We start from the raw sequence: 17,607 nt of genomic DNA, 5'->3' as shown, positions 1-17,607 counted from the left end.
GTCTGTCTAAGGGATATTGTGTGGTTTTTTATAGGCAGGGTCTGGGGAGCATCTCACGATGCCCATCGTGAGATAGTGTTACATTCTCACTTGCCCGGAGTGAGAAAATGGGTCCCGCTCACTCGGTGCGAGTGAGCGGAATACGTTGATCCGTGCCGTGTGGCGACACGCATTCGATCGCGGCATGGGCCGTGACACGATGTCTCCCCTCCGTTGGTCTTGTCCCCAAGGCCACATACAACTTTCGTTGGTTCGTCAACCTTCTTCCGTCTTGTCTGCTATGTCGTGCTGACGCGATGTCTAGCCGTATTCCGAAACGAAAGGATACTCAAAACGTCAGTCCTTCTTCTCAAACTCTCAATCGTCAAGATAGGGCGGTTGCCATCGATCAATTCGGCTTTCTCGTTATGCCTTGTTCTCGTTGTTCTTTTCGCGGGGTTCAGTGCAAGATGATGGAAGGGGCTAAGAAATGTGGCCTTTGTACCCGATTAGGCCGTCCCTGTGATGTTTCTGGTGTCCCTCTTCATTGTCGTAGGTTCAACCATTTGTGTGAGTGTGCTTGCTTCCTGATATTGTTTCTAGTTTCGCGAGTCACTGAGGAGGACAAGAGATTGGAGGTTGAAGAGGCAGAGGCGGAGAGCCATTTCTTGGCTCGTCGCGAGGCCCTTCGTCGAGCACAGCGGGAATTTGATGCTTCCCTTGACGCGCTGGAGTCTCTTCGTCGCAAGCGTCGAGTCCTGAAATCGCAGGGCGAGGCCATGATCCATTCTGTTTCTGACCCTTCCGAGGAGTCCGCAGAGGTTGAGCGAGAGGCGTCCGAGGCGACCTTTGACCTGCAGTCCTTGGTTCACTCAGACGTTGATTGGTCTGCGATTGGCGTTGACTGGGCTTCGCTGAGATTGGGTGACGACTTCGCGGACGTGGGTCTTCCGGTGCCTCCTACCGGCGAGGTCGTTGGTGAAAGTTCCTCAGCAAACGTTGAGCATTGATGAGGTGTTTGGCTGGTTCCCAGGTGTTTTCGGCGTCGGTGTACCCTTTCCACTTGACCAGGTATTCCAATCGATTTCCCTTTTCGTCGTTTCTTCGTGCGTCGAGGATTTTCTCTGGTTCGTATTCCCGTTCGTCTTCAGCTTCCATATCGTCGTCGTAGCCTATATCGGCTTTGACTGTTCCTTCTGCTGATTCAAGTAATGAAATGTTAAAGACTGGATGGAGCTTGACCTTCGGTGGTAAGTCCAATTTGTAGGTGCTATCTGAGAGCTTCTTGAGGATTTTAAATGGTCCGAGGTATTTGAAGTCGAGTTTTTTGCTTGGGCGCTTTGTCTCGATGTTTTTTGTGGATAGGTAGACCATATCTCCCCTCCGAAAAAGTCGGTCCTTCCGATCTTTTCTGGTCGTAGTAGTGCTTCATTCGTTCTCGTACGAACTCGAGTTCCGCCCTCAGCTCCGCGTGTAGTTCTCTCAACTTGTCTGCTTCGAGGATCGCTTTGACGTTTTGGATTCCATCATATGAGTCTCTATACGGGTCCGGGGTGTAACCAAATAGCGCGTAAGCTGGTGTGGTCTTGATGCTTTCTTGCAGCGAGGTGTTGTAAGCGAACTGAGCCATAGGCAGTAGTTTCGCCCAGTTGTTCTGCTCGTAGTTGATGTAACATCGTAGGTATGTCTCCACAATCTGGTTGACTCGTTCCGTTTGTCCATCTACCTGAGGTCGGTAGGCAGTTGACATTCGTGGGTGTAGACCTAGTTGAGCCATGAGGCCTTTCCAGAACTTAGAATCCAATGTTGATCCTCTGTCAGAGATGATTTCATTAGGCATTCCGTGTATGCTAACAATATTTCGTATGAATATATAGGCAAGTTGTTCGGAATCCGTCTGTTCATTGAATGGTAGAAAATAGGAAAACTTCGTTAATCGGTCAACGATTACGAGTATGCTGTCGTAGTGTACTCTTGTAGAGGGATCTTCCGAAATTGGTAATTTGGTGATGAAATCCATAGTGATCGACTGCCACGGTCGCTCTGCGACTTCCAATGGCTTGAGCTTGCCGTAGGGCTTGTGTCGTCGTGCTTTGGTGCGTGCACACAAGTCACATCGTTGTAGTACCGTTCTTACCACGTTTTTCATTTTCGGGAATTCATAGGTTCGTTTGAGTCGTTCCATCATTTTGGCTATTCCGGGATGTCCGTGCAATTTGTGTTCATGGATGTGTTTGATCAGGGGTTCTTGAAGGTGTGTTGGTACTTGCATTTTCCCCGTTTTTTCTTCTTCTTCTGGGATGTCCTGGTTGTGTTCATAGATCCCATGGAACAGTTCTTCTTCCGTGATCTTGTTGATGAAAGCGATTCTTCGAGTTTCCATGAGTTTTGCCTGCTGGATGTAGGCTATTTGTCGTTGTTCATAGTGACCTTCTGGTGTCTGGTGCAGGATTTGATCTTGCACAATGACTTGTTCTGTCTTGAAGTCACTTCGTCGGCTGATAGCGTCAGCTCGTCCGTTCTCTGATTCTTTCCTGTGGATGATGACGTAGTCGAATTCAGAGAGGTATTCAGCGTATCTGAGTTGTCTTCCGCTGAGTTTTTGTGTCGTTGCAAAATGGGATATGTTCTTGTGGTCTGTGTAGACCTTGACCTTGTGCTGACTTCCCAGGAGGTAATGTCGAAATTCCTTGAAAGCATTGATAATTGCAAGAAATTCTTTGTCGTAGATGGGATAGTTGAGCTCGGCTCCGTGTAATTTTCGTGAATAGAAGGCTATTGGATGTAGCTTGCCATTCTTATCTCGTTGTCCCACTTGGGCCCCTAATGCGTAGTCTGACGCATCAGTTTCTAGTTCGACTTCCTTGGTGGGGTCGAATGTGGCTAGAACAGGTTCTTTCAGGATTGCCTCCTTGAGTGCTTGGAATGCTTCTTCTGCCTTTGGGGTCCAGATGAATCTTGTCTCCTTCTTTGTGAGTTCAGTCAACGGTATTGCGATCTTCCCAAAATTGCGTATAAACCTTCGGTAGTAGTTTGCGAATCCTATGAAGGATTGTACTTCCTTGAGGTTCTCTGGTTGTGGCCAATCTCTGACGGCCGCGATCTTCTTGGGGTCCATTCGGATTTCGTTCGGGCTGATGATGTGTCCCAAGAATTCTACTTCGTGAGTGTGGAATGTGCTTTTCTCGGGTTCAACGAGTAGGTTCGCGTCTTGGAGTGCCTTGAGCACTTTATGGACGTGTTCCGTGTGTTCTTCTTCCGTTTCCGAAAAGATTAGGATGTCGTCCAGGTAGCAAACTACAAAGTCGTCGAGATACTCCCGTAGCACATAGTTGATCATTCGCTGAAAGGCTGCTGGTGCGTTTGTCAATCCGAAAGGCATGACAACGTACTCGAATAATCCGAATTTCGTTCGAAATGCTGTTTTCCCATTCATCTCCTTCCTTGACACGGATAAGGTTGTAAGCTCCCTTGAGATCCAGAGCTGTAAACCATTTCTTGTTGTGTAGTCTGTCTCGTAGTTCCGTGACTAGGGGCAGCGGCGTTCGATCCTTGAGGGTAATGTCGTTGAGTTGCCGATAGTCAATAACGAGTCTGAGTTTTCCATTCTTCTTTGGCACAAACATGACTGGGTATCCAGCCGAGGACTTGGAGATTCTTGGAGATTCGGATGTATCCTTTTCTCAGCATGTCTTGGAGGTATTCCTTTAGCGTTCGTAGCTCCACTTCGTTGAGGTTGTAGATGGGATAGAACTTTGGTTTCGTTCCGACTTTTAGTTCTATTTCGAGATCCCATTCACTGTGTTCTGGTAGTCCGGTTTCCAGTTCTTCTTCGAATAGCTTCTGATAGATGCGGTATTGCAAGGGTATGTTCTTGAGCCTTTCTCGTTTGTCGGTTGGTGTGTGTCCTTCTTCGAAAGCTTTCTTCTGAAGCTCGAGGACTTCATCCATTTGCTTGAGTTTGCGTTTGACGAAAGCAATGGTTCTTCTAGTGCGGTTTGCTTCCTTTCTCGCACTGATATGTCGTGTCCCTTTGGGTGGTGAGGAGGTTCTTTCCTCATGCCATTCTCCTCCGTCGTCGTCGGTAGAAGGTTGAGATCTCAATTCATCGTCTGACTCATCGTCATCGCTGGAGGGTGCGTCGTCCCATTGTCGCACCTGGCCAGTTTTCCAATCGATCCATGGGTTATACTTGTACAGCCATTTGTAGCCTAGGACCAAATCGTGACTCATGGCAATCACATCAAACGTGATTCCTTGATTTCTTTCGTCGATTTGGACTTTGAGGTGATCAATCTCTCGGTCTACTCGTCCTCCATTCGAGGTGAACGGTTGTCCTTCCAGGTTCTCGGCTCTGTATGGTTTCTTCTTGTACTTCCATCTGAGTCCAAGTTCGTTGACCACTTCGGGGTCCATGTAATTCTCTTCTGCACCGCTGTCTACCAAAGCGTTATACTCCCTTCCGCGTATTCGTACTGAGAGGTTAAATGACTTCTGTCGTTGTCCGGGTTTTCCTGCACTTCTGAGTGCCTTTGTAGGGAGTTCTTCCCTGATTTCGCTCGCCTGCGGCCCTCCTACAGGTGGCGTTCGTCGTTTGGGTTGCATCGTGCTTCCTCACGGTTTCGGTGTCGTCGTTCTTGGCGAGACTTCCATGTCTGGGGTTGGAAGATCTCTTCCAAGGTCTTGAGTTTGTCAGGGGCTTGTTTTCGTAGTTGGAGGTACCACTCTCTGTCTCCGATTGTCGTTCCCCTTGCTTCTCTGAGGTTGAACCCTCTTAGATGCATTTCGATTATGCGTCCGTAAATTTGTCCTTTGTTGTCGTCGTGAATTGGACATCGTGTCCGCCCGCATCGTAGGGCGTGCTTTTCTTTGCATGGAGTTTCTCCATAGATAATTCCATAGTCGTACACCCAGGCTGAGTTGTCTGGTTCTGGGTATTCCTGGCGAATGCGCTTCATCCTTCGATGGAATGCCGCCAGTTTTTCCGTCAAGTGTACTTGGCACTGTTCGTGGGGACATTCTTCCCATTGTCGGTCACCGTTGATGCATTCAAACTTTTTGGGATACATTCGTGTAAGTGTCCCGAACAGATTTTTATCCCATTGTTCGTGTTCCTCGATCCATTTTTGACAACCATCGTGGTCGTGAGATCCTGTAGTTGTCGCGCTGCTTTCCCCTCGCAGGGTTCGTTCCGTCAAAAGTCGGGATTTTTTACTTGTGATTCCGTCCGCGTCCGACGGATATTCTGAGTCTTGTTCGGACTGTTCCTTGGAGTCGTTCTCTTTGTTACTGGTTTCACGATATTTTTCCGCTGAAGTCCTTCGTACCATGGCCACCGTACGTGTTCGTGAAGACTCGGGTCCCTTGGTAGGTTTCGGGAAGATAGCATTGACCACTTTTTCGTCCAAGTGGTCGAGACATTTGTCGTCATAGCAATGTATCCATCCGAGATTCTTGTGGTCAGGCTTGGTCGTTCTGATTGCTCGAGGTGCCTCTTCGTCGTCCTGGTTCTGGACTATGTTAACCTGTTTCTTACCTTGGCTCCTTGGCTTCTTCGGCTGTTCGCAGTTAGACGAATAATGCCCATACTTGTTACAATTGTAGCATTTGATCCTGCTGATGTCTCTCGGTTTCCTTTCTCTCCCTTTCTGAACGTTTCCCATGTTCATGGGTCCTGGTTCGGTGCCGTGAGAGGTGTCAGGTTCTCTCTTTTGTCCGTGGTTGGACTGATTCTTAGCCTTGTATTGGGGTTGGCCATAGTTCCCCTTCTTTTCCTGGCGTCTCGCGAAGTTTCGATTGTCGATCTTGACTGCCGTTTCCATGTAGTTATCCAACGTCATCATAGCCTTGTCGACCTTGCAGAGTTCGTCCTTAACGTCTTCTTTGAGGCCTCGATAGAACCTATCCTTAAAGTATGTCTCATCCCAGGGAATCCTAGAGGCTATCTGAAGGAAGTTAGCGACATACTCAGATGCAGCCTTCGTTTGCTTCAGTCTCATCAGTCGATCGGTAGCCGCCTGTACTTCATCCACTTCCCCGAAGACTTTCTTCATCCTATCTTCGAAAACGTCGTAGTCTCGAAAAATTGTCATGGTCACATCGCTCGGGTTTCCTCGGACGTAGTCGCTGAGGAATGGTTCGAACCATCCTAGCGCGCTTCCGGTGAGGCAGCTTCCTGCAAATTTGACACGGTTTTCGTGCTTGAAGAACTGCGTGGGATAGTAGTGAAAGTAGGTACGTAGTTCCGTCAGGAATGTTTTGAGCTTCTTCTGGTCTCCGTCAAACTTGGTTGGTTTGTGAGGCTTGATGATTTCTCCGAGATCTTTCCCTCCATTGGCCTGGTTGGCAAGACTTTCCATGGTGTTGATTTGTTCGTTCCTGTGTCGGTTCCGTTCCTCATAGGTCCCGAGGAGCTTGTCGACCTGTTGCTGCAGGTTCTTGTTACTGTTCCGGAGCCTCTCGGTTTCTTCTGCCTGCTGTGCCTTGCTAAGCTCGAACTGGGCAAGGTTTCTTTCCTCGATCTCCTTCATTCTTTCAATGGCTCCATGCTGACTTTCGACCACCGCCATGAGGCTTTTGACACGCTCATGTAAGACTCGGATTCTCCTGTCATCGTCTTCATCCGAATCAGACATTCGAACAATGTCTTCCTCATGGTCCTTCGGTGGGGAGTCCTGAGGTTGCTTTCCCATAGAAGATTCTCCGATAGTACGGTTGGCAGGCATGTTGTCGAAACTTCGTTATTGCTCAGCGTGACGCGGCGTGCAACTGAACAAGAGCTTTCAACGTGTGACGGTCAAGGTTCCCAACGTAGTAAACCGTAACCTAATTGGTTTATGTTGGCAGTTGTAACGGGGCGTAGTACTGAGCGTAGGGTGGCGAATCACGTCTGATAATGTCAAGAAGTATTCTTGAGTAATCAAGTTGTATTGAAAGCTGAGGTAGCGAGAGTGTCTGTCTAAGGGATATTGTGTGGTTTTTTATAGGCAGGGTCTGGGGAGCATCTCACGATGCCCATCGTGAGATAGTGTTACATTCTCACTTGCCCGGAGTGAGAAAATGGGTCCCGCTCACTCGGTGCGAGTGAGCGGAATACGTTGATCCGTGCCGTGTGGCGACACGCATTCGATCGCGGCATGGGCCGTGACAATTAGTATAAGACGCCTAACTCCTTATAAAACTTATCTAAGGTCTAGGCGCTAACTCGCTTCTATAGGGCTGCCGCTACTTAGCTTTGCTACTAATATAGGCGTATAATACTTTAGAGCCTTTATTACTATTATGGCTTATAATGCTAATATCCCTTGTATCCTGACCTAGTAAGCTAATAATATTTGCGGCTAATGGAAGAGAGCTCTCTGCTTAGCTACCCTGGTTGGGACGGGGGGCATTAGAGGTATTATTAGTAGTATTATATTCTGTAGCTAGGATGCGCCTGGGTATTAGCTAGGAATCTATGCTGTGATGATTACTAGTAGCTTAATTATTCTTATTACTTTAGCGCTAGATATTAAGTTTTTTAGAGCGAATAAGCGCGCTATGGCCGGTAGAAAGATTATTAGAGGGCTAGAGGGATTCCGGTATATACTTTAAGGAGCGGTATTTAAAGTAGTAAATTAGAATATGCCCCACGGCTAGGTTTATTATTCTTTTATCGCCTTAAAATAATAGGCTTAATAGGTTAGGTCCTTACCTTGGCATGCCTAATAGTTTTAGCTTATATCTTTAGAGCTAATAATACTATGGCTTGTTTTTTACTTTATTTTAGCTGCACTTTAAGGAGTGTCTTATCTTGTTTGCTAGAGAAGTAGAGCGTGATTAATGTCCTAACTTATGCTATTCTTACTTCTAGACGGCGGGCTATATTAAATTACTTAGTTAAATAATCTATAATTATAGAATAGAAGCGCTCTTTTAAGTCTGACTAGTAGGACTAGGCCTAGTAGGATGCTAGGTAAGGTTAGGAGTTATCTATATGGCGTATCTATAAATCTGGCTTAAGCCTAATACTAATTAACTAATCTTGTAGGGTATAGCACGGTGGACTTAGAGCATCAGCCTTGGGCGACTGGGTACTGCTATTCTTAGTACGTAGATTAGTATTGGAATACTGATGCTTAGGGAGCAAGGGGGAGGCTAGAAAATTACTACGGTGGTAATAGAGGGCTAGGATTTAAGAATATCTAAGCCCTTCTGCGTCTACTCGCTGAATAAGTAGAGTAAAAACTAACCTAATAGTTAAGGGAAGGGCAAATAGGGAGATTTATCTATTATGTTAGATCTGGCTTAGGTATAGTAGGCCAAAGCTAGTAGCCCTGTAAACCGCTTTGACAAAACTGCGAGGTAGCCTAATATAAATTAGGTAATAAAAGGAGGGGGATCTAATTAGCCTTCTGAAATAAGCCTAGTTCCTAAGAATTAGCTATAGCTAGATCTTTAAAGCGAGATACTAATTAATATATAAGATTATCGCTAGCTCGGACTTATTAAAATTTAGCTTACTGTAATTATATTATATGTCTCTAAAGATAGTAGTAATATAATAGTAAGGTAGTTATATCTATAGTAAAGATCTGCGGGTCGAGGCGACTGACTAATCTTTGATGGATCTGAGGTTACTTTTGCGAATATATGGATCTAAGGACACACTAAGAAGCCTCTATGGGCTCTCTACCGCATTAACTATACTCATCGATAGCATACTATAAGTAATGCGGCTCCCTCCGGGACTTACTTTAACTATAATTAAGAACTTGTTTTTTTCTCTTTTCTCTATATATCTCTAATATTACGGGCCTATTAATAGCAACGCTATATAATTCTTTGTTAACCTTAATCCTCTTCTTATTTTACTATTACTATATAGTAATTAAGTTAGATAAGTTCTAACTTTATTATTTTATAAGCTATTTAGATGATTTAAAGGGCTCGTAATATTATCTAATACCTCTAGGTAGGATCTCTTATGGGATAGATATTACTATAGGCGTATTAATTATAGAGCTAATCGGCCCGGGAGATATCTCTTAATCTAAGTTTAAGGCCTCCTAATAACGGCTAAAAGCACCCTAGGTATGCTTATGCTACTATGAGAGAAAAGTCTGCTGTGATATCTTAAAGAAAGATAGGCTATATATAAACTACTATTTATATGGTAAAACCTATATAACTCTGCCCTCTATTAAAAGAGCGTAAGTATACCTCTCTTAATGCCTAGAGGTCTAGCTATGCTAATATATCTGGCTTTAGTAGAGGCTTTAAGGATAGGGTCTAGCTATTAAAGAAGTCAGTTTAGGGTTACTCGCTATATGCTAATGAGATTATATTAGACGCAGAGATATCGCCGTATGCGCTCAACCCCCTGACCCCTACCTCCTTTAAACCCTTGTTTTGCGTAGAGCTGGGCGTAGACTTAGTGCTCTATCTGGATTATTACTTCCTTAGTATTAGCAATCTTGTTAATATGCCCTCTGAAGAAATAAACTTTCTCGACATATAAGGCTATCTTCTTATCCCCTAATAGTAGACTATGGATTCTATTATGTAGTAGTACTTCCTCTATATCTATCCTCTTCTCTTATTACTAGATAAATAATTTTTTTTGGGATATATATTCTTAACAGTAGGTGGCCGTAGATATATTAGGTCTAAAAAATATTTCTACTAGTCTTCTAAGCGCTATTATTTATAGCTTATAATATATATCTACTATTTTACTTTATAAAGGACTATGGCTAAATATTAAGCAGTTTATACCTTTAGAAATACTTGAGAATCTTAGTTTCTTAAGTCTAAGAGAAGTAAAGACTAGTTTTTATAGTAAGGCAAAGGTAATTCCCTCTATAAAATTCTAGTACTACCCGCTTATGCTTATTCGTAGCTTTTATATAATTTTAGAAGTAAATTATCGTCGATTTATATTATATAAGCTACTCTCTTACTCTCCTTTAGATCCTCTTTAACCTACCTTAGCATTAAAGAGGTTAATATTACCTAGCTAAATATCGCTATTTAATACGCTTAAATAATAGAAGTAGCCTAATATGCGCTCTCCTTAGTATTTATTAAAACGGAGAATTTAGATCTTTAGAGTATTTTAAAAAGACTATAATGGTATTATATTATCCGAGATATAAGGTGCTCTTATTATGTCTTAGGAGATGGCCCTAGATTAATCTAGTATATACTAGCTCTGCTTTCTATATACTACTATGATCTATGGACCTAGAAAATAAGATTTAATATAGCAGAATATATTATAAAACCTTAAAGGTATGCCTAAATAGTATTCTAGAGAGGTTTACTAACCTTTATGTCATTTTAACTAATATCCTAGCGTTAGTCTACCTAATAGATAAGTAATATCTATATGGACTAGACCTAGCCGTAATATTAATAAAAATCTTAGATATTAAGAATGCATTAAGGGAATAGGACGAAAAAACCTTGTTTTCTCTTTACTTATTACTTAGTAGATGCATAGAGACGCTAGCAGTGTCAAATAATACTAAGGTTCCTTATTATTTAGTAATATTATATATTAACCTTATTTATATATATTACTAATATAAAAAGCCTAACTTATATATAATTTTATAAGCAAGTCTAACTGAGATTTAGTTTATTATAGATTGCTCTCTATTATTATAAGGCTCTAAGCCTAGTAAGCTAAACTAGTTTACTATGCTATTATATTCTAAGCAGGTAGCTAGTAGTATCTTAAAACTAATAAGAGATTTAAGATACTACCCTATTAGTGACCTAATTACTCTAAGCGCTATATTATATAAACCTTGACTAATGGCTACTTAGTAGTGCTATTGCGTGCATTGCAATGCCGCTGGTTCTCTATATGTTAAATATTAAGCTCGCCAGGTTGCTAATATTTTTAGGCTTAGCGATATTAAATTCTAAGCTTCTAGAGAAGAACTTACGCTTAAATACTATTATTTAAACTATTAAGATATATTATGAACAGTATGATATCGCCGATTTTATTATCCGCGCAGTGTAACATATTGCCGGCTTCCTTAAGCTAGGATGCTTATAGCCTATAACGACTGCGGGAACGAGTGACTCGTTTGGGTGGCTAGACATTTTTAGCTCTAATCTAAATCTATACCTTCGGTTGGTATTATTAATGGACTTGAGTCTGAGTAATGGCCGGTTTCCCGAGGAGGAGGATTTTCTAGCTAGACTGCGGCGACTCTTCGCCTAGGAGCTAGACGCGGCGGGCTCCTTATTTGCGCATGCCGGGGAAAACTGGAACTTATCCTCGCCGCTGGATACGGACCGGGCGGGTATGGCTTTTGCGTGGATATAATCTTGTGGTGGTCTGGGATATGTAGTAGAGGCGTCGATGCGTTAATGTGTACTTGGGATGGAGGATCGGGCAAGGAGGCTCTGTACTACGAGGAACTAGGTCTATCTAAGATGTAATAAGGTAGGCAGGAGAATGTATTTATTTACTAGTATGCCTGACCTTATTGTTTAACGTATATGATAAGCATGCGTCGCATCTAAGTATGCGTCGCACTTTTCCCTCTTACACCTAACTTTTCGTTTGACCAATTGATTCTTCAACCACGAAATACGTCGGACCCAAGTACTGAGGCTAGAACTCTTCTTGCCCTTGAAGCTCTTCAAAATAATTCGAAGCTAAGCATCCGACGTGCTGCAAAGCTCTATAAGATCTCTGAGCATAGGCTACGTCGCCGGCAGAATGGCATTCAGTCTCGACGCGATTGGATTCCAAAGTCACGCTGACCCTCTGATCTAGAGGAATAAATCATAGTTTAGTTCATTCTCGACCTAGATTCGCGAGGATTTCCCCCGCGACTGCGTGGTGTGGAAGAAATGGCCAACCGATTGCTCGCCGACCGCGACGCGTCACCCGTCGGCAAGCGCTGGGCTTCCAACTTTGTTAAGCGGCACAAAGAGCTTAAGACGCGTTTCTTTCGTAGATACGACTATTAGAGGGCCAAATGCGAAGATTCGACCGTTATTCACAACTAGTTTAGGCTTATAAAGAATACAATCGCGAAATATGGTATCGACCTTACCGATATCTATAACTTTGACGAGACTGACTTTATGATGGGCGTCATTACAAGCGGAATGGTCGTCATAGGCATAGAAAGACGCGGAAGACCGAAATCAGTGTAGCCTGGAAACCGGGAATGGATTACCGTCATTCAAGCGATTAATGCCGAAGGCTGGGCGATCCCGCCGTTTATCATAGGTGCGGGTCAATATTACCTCGCTAACTGGTACCGAGAAAGTAACCTGCCGGGCGAGTGGGCTGCTGCAACGAGCCAAAATGGCCGGACTGATAACGAGATAGGTCTCGAGTGGCTAAAGCACTTTGACCGGTGTATAGCCAACCAATCAACTAGTCGTTATCGTCTTCTGATCCTCGATAGGCACGAAAGTCACCACTGTATCGATTTCGAGAGATATTGCAAAGAAAAGGAGATCATCGCACTCTGTATGCCGCCTCATTCGTCTCATCTGCTTCAGTCTCTTGACGTCGGGTATTTTAGCCTGCTTAAGAAGGCTTATGGTCGAGAAATCGAGCATCTGATCTAATGCTCTATAACCCACGTTTCCAAGGCCGAGTTCTTTCCGGCTTTTCACGCCGCGTTTTAGGCCGCTACGATAGAAAGAAATATCAAGGCGGCTTTTAGAGGAGCGGGGCTTATACCTTTTAACCCGGAAAGTGTAGTCTCGAAGCTTGATATATAGCTATGGATTCCAACACCGGTGGAGGAGGAGGCTAGCCACCCTACACCCTGGGTCTCAAAGACGCCAAAGACGGTGCTTAAGGCCCAATCTCAGTCTGAATACCTCGATAGACGAATCAAGAGGCATCAAAGTAGCTCTCTAGAGTTAATCCTGGGAGCTCTTAAATCTCTTGCTAAGGGAACCAAGGCAATAATGCATAAGAATGCCTTACTAAGGGCTAAGAACCAAGACCTTCGATAGGCAAATGAGATACTAAGCCGGCGGCGGAGGGCAAAAAGAACCTAACTATAGAAGGGAAGAGTAATAATAGTAGAGGAAGGAAGGCAGGTAATTGATTAGATGAATGCTGATGGGCAGGTAGAGGGCGAATCGCCAAGAAATGGCGGTCATAGAAGGTCGGCGCAAACGAAGGAAAGACGTTGTGGAGGATGCGGCGGGACCGGGCATAATGCAAGAACATGTCAGATGGTTGTTGCAATATCTGAAGAAGAACGAAGCGATTAGTTTTAATTGATTCAGCGTTTGTTGTGTTTTTCTAGTGATTTCCATGTGAAAGGGTTAAGGAAAGTGCGACGTATGCTTATCATGTACGTTACACGCCACTTGGTCCCTCTATATGCTTTATCGCATACTCTTAGTTAACTCATAGCACTAATAAAACCTTTAGACTGCTTAGAAACGACTAGAATATTATTTGCAATATCACAGACCTCGCAAAATGCTAACGCATTTTGCCCATATCAGGCTCGTACTTCATAGCATAAGCACCTTTACTTCCCATGTTTATGTTTACCATCCACGCTATAGCCCACGATTATTGAAGTATCGCAGAAGCCTGGTTTGAGGAGGTCTATAAGGAGACTGTTTGGAATGTAAGTGAACATTTCTCTTCTTGTCCCACCTCTTGGAACCACTTTCTATCGGCTCTATTACAAATGCTGGCGACATCGTTCCAGAATGTCCCTCCCACATTCGGTCTCTTAAGCGCATATACCATCCAGTACCCCTCTGCCGATAAGACCCCTCTACTGATAAGCAAAAAAAAAGTTTCCCCATACAAACTGCTAATTTTCAACCCCCCACAAGGAGTCACCAGAAATACGAAAAACAAATTGGTTCCTATTTTTTAGCTTAGAATCGAATGTATTTTAATATTCTCTTGGTCTTTTAACTGCGCGGCCTGCGCGGGTCCGTATAACTAGTAACTCTTCCGCCTCCGAATTTGAGCCCTCATCCTCTTCCACTCCTCCCACCTCAATCACTTCCTCAACAGCCTCTATCTCTTTAATTGCTTCGTTTGGCTCGGAAATAGTATCACCAGCTACTAGAGCCTCGGCTAGTATTATGAACTTCCTATTGGGATTCAGTATCGCCTTTCTCTTCTTGCCTCTACTTAACCGCCCGACTTCCTCCTCTAAACTAGCTACTCTTAAACTTAGGGAGGCGATCTTTAACTCTTATGCTTCGAAACCTTTCGATATCACAGAATAGCGCCTTCTTATTAAAGGGCTTTTATTCTTCCTTAGATCCCTGATATGACGGCTGGTCTTTAGCGTATTATCAGAGTCGCGTTGCCCGTCGCTAAGGCCGTCTAATACGGGCGTCGTTTCCTTCTTATTAGGCTAGATCTTAGGATATATGAGCGCTTTCCGTCGTGAAATCGCCCAGTTTCTAGTCACTCTCTAACCAGAAAGGATATTTTTCTTCGTCATACCCACTTCTCTGCCTTTAGCATAGGCCTTGATGAAGTTAACCTTATCCACCGGCGCAGAATCGGTCAGGCTTATCAGCTTTTGGAGTTCTTTGCGATAGGCCGCCTTGGATGCATTAAATGGACCATTGTCGAGTGGTTGTAGGCCGTGGGAGCAGTGAGCCGGCAGGTAACAACAATACACGTTGTTCAAAAAGCACGTAGCCATCCACTCATCCTAGATTTACGGTCAGCGACATCCCCGGCCCAGGTGGCCCGGAAAAGGCGGATACAAACAGATACATGGCTTCGATGACCATCTAGTATGATAAGCCTCGCATCTGACTCATCTTCCGGTTGTGTTTGGGGAAGATAGACCTGTTTGAGCCACTCGACCGCGATATGGTTGTCTGTCCAGCCGTTGTCAGACGTGATGTAATACCAGTCAGCCACTTCCTTGAGCTTATCAATAAACCACTGTTGCTGAAGCCCTTTGCCTTTAAAGATAATCCCCGGCTTCAAAAGACGGCCAGTTGCAGTTGCGGCTTCGAGAAAGCTGGTCTAAGTGCGGGACTAGGAGCCTTTAAGGAAGGCTTTCTTCTTAGGGTCACTACTGCCAATAACTAAGGAATCTAAGCCTATATTAGCAGCTGGTTAGTTTATCTCATGAAAGAAACGACAAAATACTCACCAAATCCGGCTATGATGCCGCCCTCGTCAACATTAATAGTATTCTCAGGTTTAATCCAGCCATATTCGCTCTCGCGGATATCAAAGTACTAATTAACGGCGGTCAGGGTAAAATAATTAAACCTCGACGCCTCCTAGCGTTTTCCTATCTTGGTCTTTATAGACGGATATCATTTCATAAACCTAGCTAGCCAATGTACGCCAATAGGCTTTTCCCTGCCTTGCTATTATAAGAGGGCAGCGACGGTAGCGCGAACTTGACTATGAGAAGGAACATAGCCTAAGGCCTCTTGTCGAAGTATCTAGGAAACTAATCTAGACTCCTGAGACTTGAATAACAGCTGGGCGGGATAGGTGACCTCGGACTTTGGCGGTATACCTCTTAATCGGTTCGAAAGAGTCGGCTAAGGGATGCCGTGCTTCTGGGCGGATTGGTTCTACGAGAGACCGTTATCCGTGACATCCAATATTGCTTCAATAATGTCATCCTCTGTGTAAGAAGCTCGAGCCATTTTTCAAGGCGATTATGGAAGGCCGGCGCAGATAAAAGTCCTACAAGCTTTGGGGAGGAGTGTTCGTGGAGGAGGCATTGATAGAAATTTTGCGATAGTTCCATGCGGCCAAACCGCCCATATAGCGTAAGCAACAATAGCATAATACGAAACAGCATGAAACTCTCAATAAGACACAACTTGTTTCACGTAAATAACTTCAATTTTGGCCAAGCACCGTGTAAGTGAAATTGGGCATTTTGTATGGGGAAACTTTTTTTTTGCTTATCAGTAGAGGGGTCTTATCGGCAGAGGGGTACTGGATGGTAAGTCTGGATTCATACAAACATTACGCTCCCCCTCAAGCAAAATAAACTTCTAGGTTTGATTGTTAAGAGAGACCCTTGGCGGGAGGGGCCTTTTATGGCCATTAGAGGTGAAGCCCTTATGTTCTAGTCATTAGTAGCCATAGCGCTACTATGCGTAGCCCAGCCGTTGTACGGACAGGCCAAGGCGTCCATGATGGCGATCCTTGGCTGTCAACGTCACAATCCCTGCCATATCCGTCAACGAGGGAGAATGGACTCTTGTTTTTTTTTTATCAGGGATCAACCTCACAGCATTGATCTGATCCCAACGCGCCCCCTTGGAAGCACTGACACCCTCGTTGGCTGCTACAAGCTCGCCCCTTGCCTGCGCCATCTAGGTGTTTGGATCCAGACGGTCTATCGTGACTGGCTAATGGAGAATGTCTTGGCTATGAAGGAGGCTAGATAAAGTTGAGCTTGAGATAATCAGGTTAGACAGGCAGAACTATAATCGCCGAACAATTATTACATTAGAGGAACCACACACGGAAAGGGCGTCGTGTTTGAGAGAAGGACATGGCTGTATCGTTCAAATTCAAGGCTGCCAGAGACGCCCGGTGTTTAGGGCACGGGCTACCCGCACAGGGTGATGTGAGGTAGCGTTGGCTTGAATCTCTCGCGCCTGCATGAAGATGCGCACAGAGTTGATCCCGGGAGGTCTATGCATGTTCGCTACGGGTTATGGTGGCAAGTGGACAGAGTCCATTGAGGTCGTCAATCCTGAGACTGCCCTTCCCAGATGGCCGCCGAATACGCTGAGCCCTGAATTACTGACAGGTGCAAAAAGTCCGAGTGAGATGGCGGCATTATCGAGGAGGCACAGCTCCAATCTAATGCTGATGCACACGATGGGGAACTCCCTACACTCACTGATGCCCTGCAGAAAAGCACCTCCTGGTCTCTTTTCGAGCATGGACTATTTCAATGGCTTCGTTTTCGATTGGTCTTGGTGTATCAACCTGAGCTGAGTTCACTCGCGTGATAGCAGCCTAGGCACAGTCATGGCCGAGGCTCTCTCCCGTTCCTGGGAAGTTGAGGTCTCGGCTCTGCTATTCAGTTTATTAGAGCAGGCTTCCACTTCATGTCACCCTTATGGATATCATGTTGCCCTACCTGTTATTTTGAGGGACATGGTACCTTTTCCATGCTCGCAGCACCACCAAACAAAAACAGCCCTCACGGCCTCCGCCCAGACATCACGAACAATTTTGCTCTCCCAGATTTAATTCATTTAGTTAAACTGAAATTCATTTTTTTCTCGGTACTGAAAGACGTGCATACTACGGTGTCTGGGTAGATTAACCTGATCCTTCCATGTTACTACGATAGTAGGATGTTTATATACCCCTTTTTAATTTTTAAAGCTTCACTGGGCGTCATCTGTTCGAGTGCATTGTACACGGGCGTTGTCAACGCGGTTACTATAGCTCTCACTGCGCAAGTCTTCTCGTGCTTTCAGTCTCAGCTTCACGGTCAGACCTACTGTGAACCGGAGCGTGAAGCTGCACCAGACATAAATTGCCACCTCTCGTAGAGTTCCAAGTCTCGTCGCCTTCCCAAGAAGGCAGCCTGGTACGAATATCCCTCCATATCCCTTTGAACTCTTCCCTTGAGGTATAGGCATAAATTACAGCGTTGAAAAACC

The 17,607-nt window shown here is 44.6% G+C and overlaps 1 protein-coding gene across 1 annotated transcript; it reads right to left on the bottom strand.

Moving 5' to 3' along the window:
* Positions 1-591: 591 nt before the first annotated feature.
* On the bottom strand, positions 592-6,704 carry MRS44_016012 (uncharacterized protein; the record flags this gene model as incomplete). The annotated part of the gene is made up of 6 exons (XM_065619450.1): positions 592-826; positions 944-1,390; positions 1,428-3,322; positions 3,372-3,530; positions 3,604-4,501; positions 4,558-6,704. The coding sequence occupies 6 exons, from the start codon at positions 6,702-6,704 to the stop codon at positions 592-594; spliced, it is 5,781 nt and encodes a 1,926-aa protein (XP_065475522.1).
* Between the last annotated feature and the right edge of the window lie 10,903 nt (positions 6,705-17,607).

This window comes from Fusarium solani, assembly GCF_023522795.1.
Source record: "Fusarium solani strain SB1 chromosome Unknown bctg00000011, whole genome shotgun sequence".
NCBI lineage: Eukaryota > Fungi > Ascomycota > Sordariomycetes > Hypocreales > Nectriaceae > Fusarium > Fusarium solani.
Note: the sequence above shows the minus strand (reverse complement) of the source record. Positions and strands in the feature narration are given on the sequence as shown.